This window comes from Andrena cerasifolii, chromosome 10, assembly GCF_050908995.1.
Source record: "Andrena cerasifolii isolate SP2316 chromosome 10, iyAndCera1_principal, whole genome shotgun sequence".
NCBI classification, from domain to species: domain Eukaryota; kingdom Metazoa; phylum Arthropoda; class Insecta; order Hymenoptera; family Andrenidae; genus Andrena; species Andrena cerasifolii.
In genome coordinates this window covers 10516496-10532295 of record NC_135127.1, presented here as the reverse complement: position 1 = coordinate 10532295, position 15800 = coordinate 10516496, and the positions used below count along the sequence as shown (strand labels likewise).

The 15800-nt window shown below is 47.7% G+C and overlaps 2 protein-coding genes across 2 annotated transcripts; both read left to right on the top strand.

Moving 5' to 3' along the window:
• Window positions 1-104: 104 nt before the first annotated feature.
• LOC143374204 (uncharacterized) lies at window positions 105-8962 on the top strand. Its single transcript, XM_076822138.1, has 12 exons — window positions 105-523; window positions 755-833; window positions 1251-1711; window positions 2695-3783; window positions 4241-4372; window positions 4462-4561; window positions 4643-5014; window positions 5847-6383; window positions 6603-8026; window positions 8115-8281; window positions 8361-8513; window positions 8784-8962. The coding sequence occupies exons 1-12, from the start codon at window positions 249-251 to the stop codon at window positions 8849-8851; spliced, it is 4857 nt and encodes a 1618-aa protein (XP_076678253.1). The 5' UTR covers window positions 105-248; the 3' UTR covers window positions 8852-8962.
• A 179-nt stretch (window positions 8963-9141) lies between these two features.
• Window positions 9142-15375, top strand: LOC143373813 (uncharacterized). The gene is made up of 7 exons (XM_076821388.1): window positions 9142-9557; window positions 10335-10431; window positions 11176-12102; window positions 12551-13146; window positions 13661-13818; window positions 14648-14800; window positions 15123-15375. Exons 1-7 carry the CDS (start codon window positions 9454-9456, stop codon window positions 15197-15199), a joined length of 2112 nt encoding a protein of 703 aa, XP_076677503.1. The 5' UTR covers window positions 9142-9453; the 3' UTR covers window positions 15200-15375.
• The last annotated feature ends 425 nt before the right edge of the window (window positions 15376-15800 follow it).

Here is a 15800-nt window from a genome sequence, read left to right as displayed (position 1 = left end):
TTAACCCAGTCCTTTAGAGTCGACACTGAATTTGCATCACGAAGATCGGAGTTCATGGCTGCTAAGCTCCCGACGGATATTTCCTTCCGTTTGGACGATTCCAAGAAGCTAGGTCGCGTTGAAAAATTTCGCTATGACGGAGGCGTGCGTCGTCGTAGCGATTTCCCTGGAACTCGGTCAATTTCGCCACGGCGGGGCTGACGATCCGTAAACATTTCTGCGAACAACTACGCAGCCCAATCGAGGAGATGGTAACTGGTGTTGACCCCAGCCGCGTCAATGTTATCGGGGGAGATGTCATCGCGCGCGCACCGAAAATAAGAAACCAGTTGTCCGTATGCGCTCGCCAGTTCAACATGTGGAGATCATTGATCGTGTGCGCGTGGATTCTAGCCGTGCTGGTCGCTAACACTTTGGCGATCGAAGGTGTCAAAGGCGGTCATCGTTCCCATCACGGCAGGCCGAATCAGAGCGTCGCCATCAACAGCACCGTCCAAGCTGGCCTCTGCTACAAAAGCCTACCGTGAGTAACGCAGCAGCCTTTCGAGCTTATGCGAGGGCCTCCGCGGGTGCTCGCCGAAAAAGGGACAAAGGCTCGTCGGAGCGGATCATTGAATCGCGGAATACGAAGGCGTAGCGTCGTTTGGATCAATTGAAGTGTTGGAACGGCGAGACCTCTGACCCTGGCTTATCGCAGCAACGTGAACCCACGAATTCCCTCTTGTTCTCATACGACGTATGTGTGTGCTTTCAGTTACGCAGAGGCGCTGGCATTGAACTCCACGGGCCAGTTCCCTCGCAATACTCTTCCCTCCACCCCCGAGGAAGGGGCGGTAAGTGCTCGCGATTAGACGTTCGATGTACGCCTCAAGAAGAATTTTCATGCGATGCTGAGCTTTCGAATTTCCCGTACTCCCTCGTTGCGTAGAACATTCCGCGGCTCTTCTTGAGACTTCGGATGCGGGCTTGGAATAAACGAAAAATCGAAATAGCAATGTAGAAATTGCCGCTTCTTGAAATCGATAGAAAACGGATCTCGCGATAGAATTAAATTTCTTCTAAGTGGATGTGGATTCTGTTAAAGACTCTTTTACTTGCTTCAAATCCTAGCGCATGCTGCTTTCGTATCATGTTATCGTCCCTCCCATTGCTTCGAGCATTAAATTAGAATCGTCGAGTTACATTGTAGTCACAAACTAGCTCGCCAAGATCGAGTACCCAGGTTCAAAGTCGATGATATTTACTACCAGACCAACGGACTGATCACAATTCTGGACTGCTGCGACGGATACCAGCGGAACTTGACCTCGGGCGTCTGCGATCCACGTTGCGTCCAAGGATGCCTGGGCGGAAAATGCACCGCGCCGAACGTGTGCTCCTGCCCACCAGGCTGGATCCCTTTGGAAGGTGTCTGCATGCCCTACTGCGAGAACCAGTGCCAGAAGGACGCGTACTGCTTCTCTCCAAACGAGTGCGCTTGCAAGCTGGGCTACGACCCTGACCAGTTGACCGGCGAATGCAAGCCCATCTGCCCTGGCGGCTGCCAAAACGGCGACTGCATCGCCCCACGTGTCTGCAGGTGCAAGGCTGGGTTCACCCTTCAACCATCTCCTGAAGGCACCGACATCAAGTCGAAGAAGTGTGTACCTGTCTGCGAGAACTGTCGCAATGGGGAGTGCACCGCCCCTGGAACGTGCACCTGTCGCGAGGGGTGAGTTCTTGTACTTTTTCTGCTTTGTTACGAAGAGGAGAAATTTTGTGACTTGAGGTCCAATAGCGGAGGTTACGAGCTGGATATTTATGTAGATTTTGAGGAGGAGTCGGTTGAAAGTGTGGGAATTGGAGAGTAAAATTTCTAAAGTATTATAAGCTAATCTCTAATGATACGAAATAGAAAAGATAAGAATTGAGGCGTTTGATGGGAAAAGGGCACATACGCCAAAATGCCATTTCAAGAAACTCGATTTCAAAGTTTTCATTATAGTGTAACTTAATAAAAAGTAATGCAATTAAATCTAATTCATTTAAGAATGTAGTTACCATGCTCTTCAAACGTTCTGAAAACAGAAGTCATGATCTGAAAATGATATGTGTCTTTATTTATAAGTTTCAAGCAAGTGGTTTATCTGCCCTTTTCCCGTAAATTTTGTATACATTGCTTAAATAAAAAATACAAGAATGAATCACAAAAATAAACAAAAAATGTAATGTTTTAAGTAAGTATTAGTTTCTGCGATTTTTTGCAGCAAGCTGTCTTACAAATCAATTTTTTCTTTCCTAAATTAGCTTCTCTCCTTGCGGATTCGATACTCGCCTTACTTTCCCTATTTCCTGGCTTACAGAAAATCCTCTATGAAACAAAAGTATTTATTCATATCAGCGGCTATGTAGCTGCGTGTCGATCACGCTACATAAGAAAATAGCATCTAGCTAATCTGAACGCGAGAGAAGTAATGTCCTTGATTTATTATATACATGACATATACCTGAGTCGATTTAAACAATTTAAGGATGAATTTCAGTGAAAATCTTACCCAAAAGCTAATCAATCTCCAAGATATTAATAAAGCTTTTTCCTGTGATGAGAACTAGTGAAAAATGGCAATGGTGTATTTTTATCGCACATTCAGTTGAATTCGTTCTTACTTTTTATTTTATTTTATCAATTCATTGAATATTTTATCTGTTCCCCAGGTACACGAACCCCCCAGGTGAGACAGAGACCTGCGTGCCCAGCTGCCCCGGCGGATGCATCGGTGGCGACTGCGTTTCTCCAGGCGTCTGCACCTGCAAACAAGGCTTCACCTTGGACTCGGCCGGCAGGTGCGCGGCAGCATGCCCCCAGGGGTGTCCGAACGGCGAGTGCGTGGCTCCAGGCGTCTGCAACTGCAAACCAGGCTTCGCCCTCGACGCCACTAGGAAATGCGTCCCAGAGTGTCCCAGAGGCTGCAGCAACGGCCAGTGCGTCGCCCCAGGTGTCTGCAACTGCAGTCCAGGCTTCACCCTCGACCCCGCCAACAACTGTGTCCCAGACTGTCCCCGAGGCTGCCCGAACGCCGAGTGCGTGGCCCCGGGTGTCTGCAACTGCAAACTGGGCTTCACCCTCGACTTCAACGGCAACTGCGTGCCCCTGACCCCTCAGTCCAGCACTTCCAGCCAGTGCCGACACGGGTGTGGCTCGAACGGTACCTGCGTGGGTCCCAACCACTGCGTCTGCGACCTGGGCTTCCGCGTGGACCCAGACACCGGCCGATGCGCCCCCTCCCCGATGTCGTTTCAGTGCAGAAACGGCTGTGGTTCCCAAGGCGTGTGCGTGGGCCCCGATCTATGCATCTGTGACTACGGGCTGGCCGTGGACCCCGACACCGGCAGGTGCCCCGAGCCCAGATCCACTGCCCAGCCCCCAACCCAACTCCCATCCGAATGCAGGTACGGCTGTGGCCCCAACGGCAGGTGCGTGGGTCCCAACCATTGCGCCTGCGAGCCTGGGTTCGCCATCGCATTGGACTCGGGCAGATGCGTCTCAAAGTGGAACACGCAGACGGGGCAACCCATCTGCGAGAATCCGTGCATAAACGGGGAATGCATCGGGCTGAATCAGTGCGCCTGCAAACGGGGCTACGCGATAGACCCTCACGACCCGACGCGATCCAGATGCGTGCCCGTGTGCATCGGCGGCTGCCCGAACGGTGTCTGTTCCGGCCCCAACTTCTGCTTATGCAACATAGGGTACAGGAAGGAGACAGGCGTGAAGGGCAGGCAGAGATGCGTTCCTGCCGAATAGGTTCTCTTCCTTTTCCTTTCCCCTTCCCTTATATTGTTTCGTTAATTAGGTGCGCGTGGACTGGTGCGACTGAGAACCCTTTGTACGAATGACGTTTGTCCGGCCGATGGCGGCGAGATATGTATCAGATATGTATACGATTCTGCGTGTAACTTCCGGTAACGTCGGTGGAACGCCACGGTACCGTGGAATGCTCTTCGGTTTTGTACGATTGCTCGGAAATAAAATGGAAAATATCGTTGAAGCGTCGCTGATAGCGGTCGTTCGACGAATCCCTAATAATTGCATGAGACAACGTATCATCTAACATCCTGTCTCGTCCCTGACGTCACAGGACACGATTGTACCGACGAGGGAGAGGGGCGGGTGGAGGGACGTGCAAGCGCCAGGGAACGACAGTGATGTGTACGCAGCAAGCTGTGCGTAGTCACTCGCTGATCGATGCCCCTTGTGAAACAAGATCACGCCACTGGCTTCTAAGATGAATCTCCTGAGCGTCGTACTTTGCGCTGCTTTCTTCAGAGCAACCACCGCGGAACTCACTCTTTTTCCCGGTGAGACACCTGGTGTTTGCACGCAGATAACCACGTAAGTCCATGAGCACTCAAAAATACTCCGGAGCCTTGATCAGCTTCGAGCCATCCCTAATGCGGAACCGTGATTGTGCGCGTCCACAGTTATAGAGCGTCGCACCGCGTGCCCTATCGCGAGACCTACCGAGTCAGCAGGTGGGGAATCTTTTACCAGACCAAGGAGCGGTGGAATTACAGGACAGAGGTAACTCAATGGGAGTGCAAGTGTCGTTAGGTGCGCGTTGAATGAATATCTCCGATTCGATCACAAGAACGATTCTTCCAGTATTTCGTTAGCACCCGCACGGACACTGTCTGCTGCGAGCACTACCTTTTGTCCGAGGACGATGTCTGCAAGCCGATCTGCGAGCCAGCTTGCGTGAACAGTGAATGCGTCTCGCCTGGTGTCTGCGCGTGTTTAGACTTACACGAGAAATCAAACAGCAGCAATCATATCTGCGATCCGATCTGCAAGAATTGCGTGCACGGCAAGTGCGTCAAGCCCAACGTATGCGAATGCGATGAGGGTTACCACTTAGGGGTGGATGGATTCACCTGCGAACCAACTTGCAACGACTGCGAGGCGCTGCACGCGTATTGCTACGAGCCCAGCGTCTGCGCCTGCCACAAGGATTACACGCCATCTCCAAAACACGATGTGCGTGTTTGGTTTGTATAGGGAATATCGACTAACGCTTGGCTGGGGCATGAAATTGGAAATGGGAGGTGGGACTCGTGTTGAAGAGCAGTCTGGGAAGGAGAGTTTGGAATTTTTTGCAAGCTGTTATGAAGGTTTTATAGAAAATTTTGAAAGTCTGTGGCATTGGGGGTGTTCAAATGTATGGGGTGTGGAAGACGTGGTTTCTAAATGCATAGATTCGTACTTTAATCGAATGGAAATTCGTTCGCGGTGGAACGTGTAGCACCTAAACCATTGGTCTGAAGTAAAAAACAATGCCAGATTATTAAAGGGCATAAAACTCACTCGTGAACTAGACCAGAAACAGTTACAAAAAATTCATTTTTTGAGAAAATAGCGCCACTTGAAGTATCACTTTTTCTCTATATTTTTCGTCGTTTCAACGCTTTTAAAAAGTATAATTTTTTACTTTTTTAATTTTAACTAATCTATCCACGAACCAGAAGAATATTCTTCAAAATAAAAAAAGTTTCAGTCGAATCGGATAATAACTTTTGGAAATACAGGTTCCACCGATTTTGAGAACACTGTTTCGAGAAAAACGCGTTTAAAGTTTTACGCGAGTGCCGAGTGGCCGGGTGTTACCCATGCATTTGCTGCTACTCAAATTCCCATAACATCGAGAATTTTACGAATTTCAAAAATTCCGTTTAAACGCATATTCCTAAAAAGTTGAACATTTGAAAAATGAAATAGAAAACATCGATTTTTAGACCGGGTACCTCCCCTTAGGTATTCCACAAAAAGAATAGAATTCTAGACTGCTATCAGACGTTTCGATTGTCCACAGACATGCCTACCAATCTGCAGTCCCAGCTGCATAAATGGCGAGTGCACGTCGCCGGGCGTTTGCACTTGTCACGAAGGTTTCCAGCCTAACGGGGACATCGATTACCTTTGTGATCCAAAGTGTGACCGGGATTGCCTGTTCGGCAAATGCACGGCGCCCAATACCTGCACCTGCGATGCAGGCTACGCTCTGGAAGGGGACTTTGTCTGCAAACCGATTTGCAGCGAACCATGCGTGATGGGCAAGTGCTTCATGCCTGACGCCTGCCTGTGCCAGGAGGGCTACGGTCTCCTGGGTGACTCTCACTACGTCTGCGAGCCGATCTGCGAGAAATCATGCGTGAACGGCACCTGCACGGGTCCTGCAGTGTGCACCTGCCACGAAGGTTACAGAATCAGCGGAGATGAGACGATGCAACACGTCTGCGAGCCGTTTTGCAACGTCTCCTGCGAACCCTTCGGAAAATGCACGGCGCCTGACACCTGCACCTGCTTCGAAGGCTATCAGCTGGTCGACAGTAGCAAAATGCTAGAAAGTGTGAGTCGAAGAAGGCAGCAGAGCTCTTCTGCGAGGTTTTATATTTTACTTTTGCACAGAGTGGTCACGAGTTTAGTTGTGTGATGCTACTCCAAATGGAATTTTCTTTGCAGAGAACCCTGAGTTCACGATGCAGTACTATTATTCTTTAGATGAAAGTACAGTGTTCTAATTTGTAGGGTGAACGAGCCCTTGTTTGTACCACCATTCACTTTTCAGGGGTCATTGTTCTTCGCCGATACCTCGGTCTGCAAGCCCGTCTGCTCATTAGCTTGCGTGAACGGGTACTGCAGTGCCCCAGAGTCATGCAGCTGCAATCCAGGTTACGAGCCATTCTATAAAGACGTCAACAATTGCGTACCAATCTGCAAGGAGGATTGCGTGAACGGTTACTGTAGCGGCCCGGACGTTTGCAAGTGCTACCCTGGCTACCGGCCTCTCGACGACAATCCGAACCACTGTGCGCCCTTCTGCGAGCAATCCTGCGTGCACGGACTCTGCAGCGCTCCCAACGAGTGCACTTGCGACGACAACTACCACCCCAGCGAGAAGGACATTTTCACCTGCGAACCAACCTGCAGAATGGGCTGCCACTTCGGAACTTGCACCGCTCCTGACGTATGCACCTGCAACGAGGGTTACTCCCTGACGCTGCCGAGTTTCTGCCTGCCTGTGTGCAGGGAAGCTTGCATCAACGGTTACTGCAGCCTCCCAGACACGTGTCACTGTTATTTGGGTTACCAATTATCTGAAACCAAGCCCAACTTCTGCGAGCCCGTCTGCAAGCAAAGTTGCATTAATGGGTACTGCAGTGCACCGAACAAGTGCAGGTGCAATCGAGGCTATCGACCACTGAAAAACGACTCGGACACTTGCGAGCCGGTCTGCGCGCAGACTTGTGAGAATGGTTACTGCAGTGCACCGAACCAGTGCAGTTGCAATAAGGGCTACCGTTTGTCAGGGAACTCTTCGAGCATCTGTGAGCCCGTCTGCGTGCAGACTTGCGAAAACGGCTACTGCAGTGCACCGAACCAGTGCAGCTGCAATAAAGACTATCGTTTCTCAGGGAAGTCTTCGAGCATTTGCGAGCCTGTATGCGAGCCACCCTGTGGGGACCAAGCGATTTGCATCGCTCCAAGTATCTGCAGATGCAACGAGGGCTATCGTGCTCTAGATCCCTACACTTGCGAACCCGTCTGCGAACTCGACTGCAGAAATGGCACCTGCACCTCCCCCAATATGTGCACTTGCTACGAAGGCCACCAGAAGGACGCAGATGGTGTTTGCATACCGTTCTGCGCGTCCTGCGATAATGGCAGCTGCGTGGAACCGGAAATCTGCGAGTGCAACGAAGGCTACGTCTCGGCGAAGCATGGGAACACGAGTGTCTGCGAACCGTATTGCGAGAACTGCGCCAACGGAAGGTGCACAGCTCCCGGCGAGTGCCAGTGCGACGATGGCTTCGCGAAAGGGAACAACAGTGATAGCGACGGTGGATGCGTCAGCGTGTGTAAAAATAATTGCAACGGCCATGGAGTTTGCCTGGTCGAGAACGTGACCTGTGAGTGCCACTATGGATGGAGGGACTTACATTGTGACCAGCCATCGTTTTGCATTCTGGTCATGGATGAACCCACGAATTTGTAAATATAGAGAGCTTGATCGATCTTACTTGAACTCCAAAATACGGGTGTGCACTTTCAATGGAAATTTTTCATTTATTTTTTATAGAACCGATGTCACGAGCCAGGTGAACGGTACAATTGCTAGCGTGCTCGCTGACAGCCCGTTGTGCACTTACAGCTGCTTCAAGGAGATTGATAATGAAACTCTTTGCTTCGACAAGTATCAAACTGACGATACAGGAAACGAGACTGTTGCTTGTTTGATAAGTACAGGTAAAGATCCTTTCTCCAAATGAAGGAACGTAAGGAACACTGTCTTATCCATTCTCCGATTCGCCTTCTTGCTTTCCAGATTCGTATTGTTACACGGTGAACGTGGCGCAGAAGAAGGCGCCAGGTTACGTTACAATAATTGGAATCGCTGGGATCGCAGTAGCTGCGATTGCTACTATCGCTGCAGTGTATCTGGTGATATGGAAACGCAGGGAGGGAAGATTTTATCCGAGTGAGTGAGTTTAATAATCCAAAGCGTCCCGTTTTTTCCAAGTTACAAAAGCCTTTAGTGTATACTAATTAAAAAGAGCCTTAAAATATATTTCACCGCTAAAGATCTCCCTTTCAAAACTCCAGCCCCCTGATTTATCCTACAATCTCTCTAATTCAGCTGTACCTCTTAGAACATTCATTCATAAATCAAAATTGAACACCCTGTGTATCCTTCGCCCGTCACCAATGACTTCTTAAAAATTCACATAATTTACGTGGTTCTGTGCAGATAGCATGCCAACGGTTTCGATACAGGGACAAGCTTCTTTGCTGCCCGAGGAAGACAACAATCTCTAGCCTTGCCAAGGCGACGTCCCTGTACCCTATTGATATGCTAGCCCATTAAATTATTATATAAAAATAAGCAACGTTATCTTCGCATTCCTGAATAAACGAGATAATAAAGTAGCCGTGCCTATCTGTCTGCAAACGAACTCCAGACCGTCCTCCAATCAGGAGCGGATTTGTATATAGGCAAAGTAGGCTGCAGCCCAGGGCGCCATATTTTTGGTAAAGGAAATTGAAGGTTTAAACGCGAAGACAACTTTAAAAACAATTCACTTTTTCTTCATCTAGCAAATTAGCAATAATTCATACGTGAGTTGTCGTAGTGAATTAATTTTAAAATTACCTCGACTCTTTGAAACTAAAATATTTGATGATATTCCACGGGAAGGGCGGCAGGCCCTTGTTAGCCTATGTGCGCAAATTTCCAAATCCGTCCCTGCCTGCAATTCATTTCTAAAAAAATCTTCGTACCCCTAAGATATGGTGCATCCTGTCTCGCGACGATAGCAGGCCGACTGCAGAGCGACAGATAAACAAACCGATGCGCGCGTTTGTCAGTCTGAGCTGTGCACGGGTGAACGACAGCCTCCTTGTGCGAGCAAAAGGGAAACATGAAGTGCATCGGCTGCGTCGTCCTTTTGAACGTGGCCATTCTAACGGAGGCGACGATACTCATGACGAGCCGTGACGGGTCAGAGTGTGTCGCGAACGTCAGGTAGGGATGTCGTGCTCGAAACTGGCACAGGAGCTCGATGGTAATAGTATCTGAGACTAAATTCGACGGTAAAGCTACTTTAGAGTTCTATATGGCTGTGGTACGTACCTAGGATAGCACTGTGCAGTGTTTGGCTCACCGATTGGTACCTACTCGGATTTTGCGCGTGGTTAGAAAGTATCGTGTGCAATGCATGGGTTGCTTGGATTAAAATGTCCAGATGATCTTTGGACTTGGTATACTGGAAGAGTTCTTAGTGATGTAACTTATGTATTTAATATAATATTGCACACGGTAGACTGTGTATGAAATTCGAGAACAATCAGTGGCCCCAAAGTTGATGCACGTGTTTCGTGAATCTCGAATTTACAATTTGGATGTGTGTCGCGTATGATTCGTGCGCAGTGAAAGGTGTAAAGACTGTTTTCGTCTTTAGTTCATCCAAGTGACCAGTGCGCAAAGTAGGGACAGTCTCTGCTTTTGAGGGATTCACATTCACTGTGGATGAATCATCCGCGATGCACATCCAAAGTGTAAAGTCCAGATTCGCCTTTACTCGATGCCTCCCTTCGTATCGATCCCCTGCAAGCACGCTGCAAACCTTCGTGCGTATTCGTAGAATCTATTCGATTCAACTAGTTCGCAAATATTTATCATTCGCCAAGTTCATTCACTCTGCAACGCATTTCCGTCTCGCATTTCCACGTGCAAGAAAATCGACGATTCGTGTGCATCTGGCACGGCTGAAACGCCATTCACCAGCGCATCCTTTTCCAGCCGAAGGGAGACGCGGTACGTGCCCTACAAGGAAACATACAAAGTCCAGAAGTGGGTATTTTACAAGATCATGACTCGTGTGAACTACAGGATTGACGTAAGGAATTCACCACAGAAAATCGTCCCCGTTAACTCGGGGAACATTGGCACTTACTTAACATCTATTAAGAAGGAAATGGAGAACAATTTTATTCATTTTCACACTTGTAGTACAATCACAAACGATGCGATATTATAATAGGATACCTAAACCAAATTTAAAGACGTTAATTTAAAAAATAATAAATGAAAAATAAAGAAAATATAAAAGAGAGTGTTGAAGATAAAAAGAAACAAATTTAAGGGTTAATGAAAGTTCAGATGTGGTAAAGCTTCAGCTTTTTAGTGCTATTTATATATGACGTGCCAATGTTTCCCCGTATCCGGGGTAAATTTTACGAAGGAAAACGATACAAATTTTATACATTTTGACATTTATAGTACATTCAGAAAAGATGCAATGTTATGATAGGAGACAAATTAAGCTATTTTTAAAGATATTTTTCTGAGTAAATGCAACATAAAATGAAATAAATCTTTTTGGTATTTATTAAGATACTCTTATATAATACAAAAAAATTTACAAAGAATTTTTGCAATTTGTTTTAATCCCTTAGAGTTGTTTTTTTGCCCTTAGAGAGTTTCTAGAGCGAGTGGACCCAGAGTGTCTTTTCTCAATGCTTAAAATTGTTTGGAAAAATACGAACGAATGTACAGCGAGTTGGCTAGCTTTCGCATCATCCACAGAGTAGTACGCGGATTCGCGTGGTTTCCCTGTCATTCAAGGCTACATCGTTTTCAGTACGTGACGGTCTGGATGACAGAGAGCAGGTGCTGCGACGGATACAGGAGGCAGAGCAGTCACTGCGAGCCAATCTGCCTGAGAGCCTGCCATGGTGGCTACTGCTTCTCGCCAAACAATTGCACGTGCTGGTCGGGCCACGAGCCATCGAACGATCCGCAGCTAAAAGATCACGTTTGCATGCCCAGATGCGACAGCAACTGCACGAACGGCATTTGCGCGATGCCGAATGTGTGCAGGTGCAACAGCGGCTACAGGTTGACCAACAACAACCTATACTGCCTACCGATCTGCCCGGTGGAATGTGCGCCGCTAAACGCGCACTGCGCAGCGCCAGACACTTGCACCTGCAACCCTGGATACGCGCGCGAACCTGACGAGAAGAATTCAGCGAATTGCCTGCCACAGTGCGACGTGCCCTGCCAGAATGGCAAATGCACAGCGCCGAACCTGTGCACCTGCGACGATGGCTACGCACCTGAAGGGCCGGACACGTCCCTCTGCAAGCCGATATGCGAGCACAATTGCACGCATGGCACCTGCGCGGCGCCCAATACTTGCAGTTGCTTGCCAGGTTACAGATCGAAGAACGACAGCTTCTGCGAGCCCAGTTGCAGCGAACCCTGCATACGGGGCACCTGCACCGGCCCTGATACTTGTGTCTGTGAAGATGGTTACGGGCTCTCAGAGTCGTCCAAATACGTCTGCCAGCCCATTTGCGAAAACTGCAGAAATGGCGTGTGCAGCGCGCCAGGGGTCTGCGTTTGCAACGAGGGTTTCCGACTCAATGGCACCGAAGAAGGTAAACGGGTGTGCACGCCGTTCTGCAAGATCCCCTGCGAGCCTTACGGGACCTGCGACGCGCCAAACACTTGCACCTGCTTCGATGGCTATGGAGTGATCGATACCAGCGGAAGGGAGAACGAAGTGAGTCGCGTGAATTTGTAGGGGTTATTACAGGGGCTTGCGCGGATTTATTAATGAGAATTTTGATAAGATTTGTTGCAATATTTGCTCTGAGATTGGTAACTGTAGGAATCGGTAGGTGACGTAATTCCTACGTATTTAGGGAACCTCGGAAAAAGAGAACCACAAGCGCCGGGAATCGAACCCGAGCCGTCCGCGTACTGATCAGCAGCGTTAACCACCACGGCTACGCCGACTCTCCGTGCTTCCTTAGTCCGAGCCCCTTCTTATGGCATGGAGGTTCCTGATCCCACAGTACTTTCATTTCCCATCACTTTCCAGAGAAGACACCTATCGAAGTTGGTCTAACGAAGATTTCTAGACCCTCCACACTTCGACATTCCCAAATATAACGTAATATTTTATTGCTCCACATTAATTTTCCTGAATTTTCTACACACGTCCTCAGATATCCAGCAACGCAACCGAAGAGCACGCATCAGCCTGCGAGCCAATCTGCCACCAGAGCTGCGTTCACGGCAAATGTATCGGGCCAGACTCGTGCAGCTGCGACCCGGGCTACCGTGCATCGACCAACGACTCTAATATCTGCCAGCCGACCTGCGAGGTCGACTGTGGTGGATACGGTGCCTGCACTGCGCCCAACGTTTGCACGTGCAACGAGGGCTGCGTGCTCGACGCGACAGATCGTTGCATGCCATTCTGCAATTCGACCTGCCAGAACTCCACCTGCGTGGAGCCGAACCGGTGCCAGTGTCTGGACGGCTTCGTTTCGATGAACGAATCTGTCTGCGTGGCTTTCTGCGAGAACGATTGCGGGAATGGGACGTGCGTGGCGCCGAATGAGTGCCGATGCGACGCTGGCTTCGTGAACAATCAGAATAATAGTTGCGTCAGGCCATGTACGCGTGAGTGCAAGGGCCACGGTGTATGTGTAGACGAGCACAGAGCCTGCGAGTGTTCCTACGGGTGGACAGGGTGGGACTGTGACCAGCCCACCGTTTGCATCCTCTTGATGAACCTGGACGACGAAAGCCTCCACGGGTGAGTGAAAGATGGGCATTTATAGCGATACTAGGGTAGATGTCCCTGTTACTGTGCCCTGTAGGGGAGTCCGGGGCTAGTTGGTACGTTATTCAGTTTTCATTTTTGTTTGAATTAATTACTTAACAACAAATATGCTAAAATATACCTTCCTCTTTAATATGTAATAAGCGAAAACTCGAGAAAATACACACAAAATGAATGAAAAAATGTTATTTCGACCAAGGAAAAATGTATCAATTTACCCCACTGTGGGACAAGTTGATACTGCTCTGGGGCATGTTGGTACATCTGTTAAATATCCGTTTAATGAATAACTAATAAATTTGAAAAATAACATTTTAATCTAGATACCTTAACTTAATTAAAAAAATTATTTTCTTATTTATTACTGCGAGTTTCTTTGTACGGCTTATTTAATATAAAATCACGCTAATAGGTATAGCACACAGTAATAGAAACATGTACTCTAGCTCGCTAAATTCGGCGAGTTTGTGAAAGATTAATGTTTCAGTGTCACCGTTCATAACGAGACGAACAGCACACTGATGGATGCTCGTCGCTACGCGCCATATTGTTACGAGTGTAACGGAGTGGTGGGTAATAAGAGTCTGTGCTACGCTATGCCTCCCGTGAATGGTGCATCAGCAGTTGGATGCTTCGTTGAAACGGGTACTTGTCCGATGTTGAGGAGATATTTGTGGGTGGAAGGGATATAGGAAAGTATTTTGAGAACGACTGCAGCTGTGTAAGGAACAAAATTGGCCAAAGTGCTAGCGTTCCACTATACTTCTTCCATTTACAATCAGTTCTAGTAGAATTGCATACAATTTTTGTCCTTTTCCTTCTTTCATACATGTTAAGGGTACTAGACAGTCGTTCCTGTCTAAAATGGAGCATTTCTGTTTTAATTAATTACAAAGAAACAATTTGAAACTGTGACTAAAACCCCATTGAGACCTCATTGACGAGGTTTTACCATCCCCAAGCCCCAAAAGATGAGGTCTTAGTTTCTTTTCATAAAGAAATAGAATTTTCATTACCTTTAATTTAGGTCTGCTCCGAAACTACACAATTTATGAAGATGCCCGAATTTATTTTGAATCGATTGGAACCTCCATTTTTGAGTTATCACTACAAAACCAAAGAAACTTTTTTTTTTAAAAATTCTATTTAATAATCCATCTGTAGCGTCATATATAATGCATATTTTTTACTAAACAAACATGTTTTTTAAGGCTTATGATGTTAATCAACTTCATGCCAAAGAACAAGTGTCGGTTTCAATTGGTTTCTTTGTAATTAATTGAAACAGAAATGCTTTATTTTAGACAGGAACAGTTGCCTAGTACCCTTAAGTAACTGCCAACGTTACGTGTAAGTGAACGAGGATTGCCATTTCACGTGACAATTCTATTATCACTTTTACAGTCACAGTAGTTAATTTATGAGAAAGTAGAAAGGGCTGCGAGGGCAGCTGACAAGTTCCCTCTGTTTTAAGAGTCACCGTGTACCCTGATGTATCGCAACAACACCGACGCAGTGTCCATTATGGCTGGCGCTCTGGCAGTGGTCGCGCTGTTAATAATGGCGATCGCATCGGCAGCGGCTTACTTCATGATCCGTAGACACCGAAGGAGGAACAGGCGATCAGGTATTCGACTTCGGAGAACATAGAATCGCGTGGAAAGGGCGGAACTCGGCGAATGATAAACGTGGCGCCTCGCTTCCGTCGTCGGGTGTTTCCAACGCGGAAAACTGAAGCTTCCGATAAGCCAGATAAATTTCTCGTTGTTCCAATTTTACTCCGAAACATTGCACCATGAGTAATATAAGTATTGAAACGTGAGTCACAAGAAACGTGCGCGTAATGGCAACCTTTCTCTGCACCTTTCCGCGCAAAGTGAAAGGATTGCTTAATATTTCTGCGATCCAGGATTTCAGATTAGAAGTTAACGAAACTGTTTTGTTCTCAGCGATCGTGCAGAGCGCGCTGTTTCAAGGAGCTGTCGCCAACGTGTCCTTGCTATCCGAAGAAGATTCTCCTCAGTGAACTTCGCGTGGATTAAGGTTCAAGGAGGACTGAAAATAGTGAATTTCTTCGAGTGTACAATTTTTGTCAGACGAAAAACGGCTGCCAAGGTCCGCAGTGTCTTTGGCCAGCCATTTAGTTCTGTTCAGACTATAATGCGCGCAACAAAGTTTCCCAAAGACGCGTGAGGCTCTACAGAAAACTTGTATTCTTACGATGTTTTTTACGAGTAAATATATCGGAGTATTTTACAAAAATCTCCTGTACTCCATCCATCTTACAGTGCGAGACCTGATGGATGCAAATCGAGCACGAAATCAGAAGGAAATGTTGCACGAACACGGAAGCGAGGACGAGACGAAGGAAAGCGAGCGTCGCGCCGCTGTCTGACCTACGCTGGCACTTACTACTTCCACTGCCTTTCCCCTGAATCTCCGCCCCAAGAGTATCGCGCAACGCGCATCAGATCACCCTTCACTATCCTCCATTTAAACCCGCAAAATGCCCGGACAATCTTAACACATTGTTATCGGGATGCGTAGAAATAAATAAATAATTTTCCAGCCCGCTGTGTTTCACTCACTCGCCAGCCGTCAATGTCCGACTACAAAGTGTTAAGCCA

Excerpts from the sequence above, each read along its gene's own strand:
- LOC143374204 (XM_076822138.1), top strand. The coding sequence starts at position 249 with ATGGTAACTGGTGTTGACCCCAGCCGCGTCAATGTTATCGGGGGAGAT. Across the intron at positions 5,015-5,846 it reads CGCCATCTCCAAAACACGAT|ACATGCCTACCAATCTGCAG; the intron begins GTGCGTGTTTGG and ends GATTGTCCACAG. Across the intron at positions 8,027-8,114 it reads ATGGATGAACCCACGAATTT|AACCGATGTCACGAGCCAGG; the intron begins GTAAATATAGAG and ends TATTTTTTATAG.
- LOC143373813 (XM_076821388.1), top strand. The coding sequence starts at position 9,454 with ATGAAGTGCATCGGCTGCGTCGTCCTTTTGAACGTGGCCATTCTAACG. Across the intron at positions 10,432-11,175 it reads GTGTGAACTACAGGATTGAC|TACGTGACGGTCTGGATGAC; the intron begins GTAAGGAATTCA and ends CATCGTTTTCAG. Across the intron at positions 14,801-15,122 it reads AAGGAGGAACAGGCGATCAG|CGATCGTGCAGAGCGCGCTG; the intron begins GTATTCGACTTC and ends TTTTGTTCTCAG.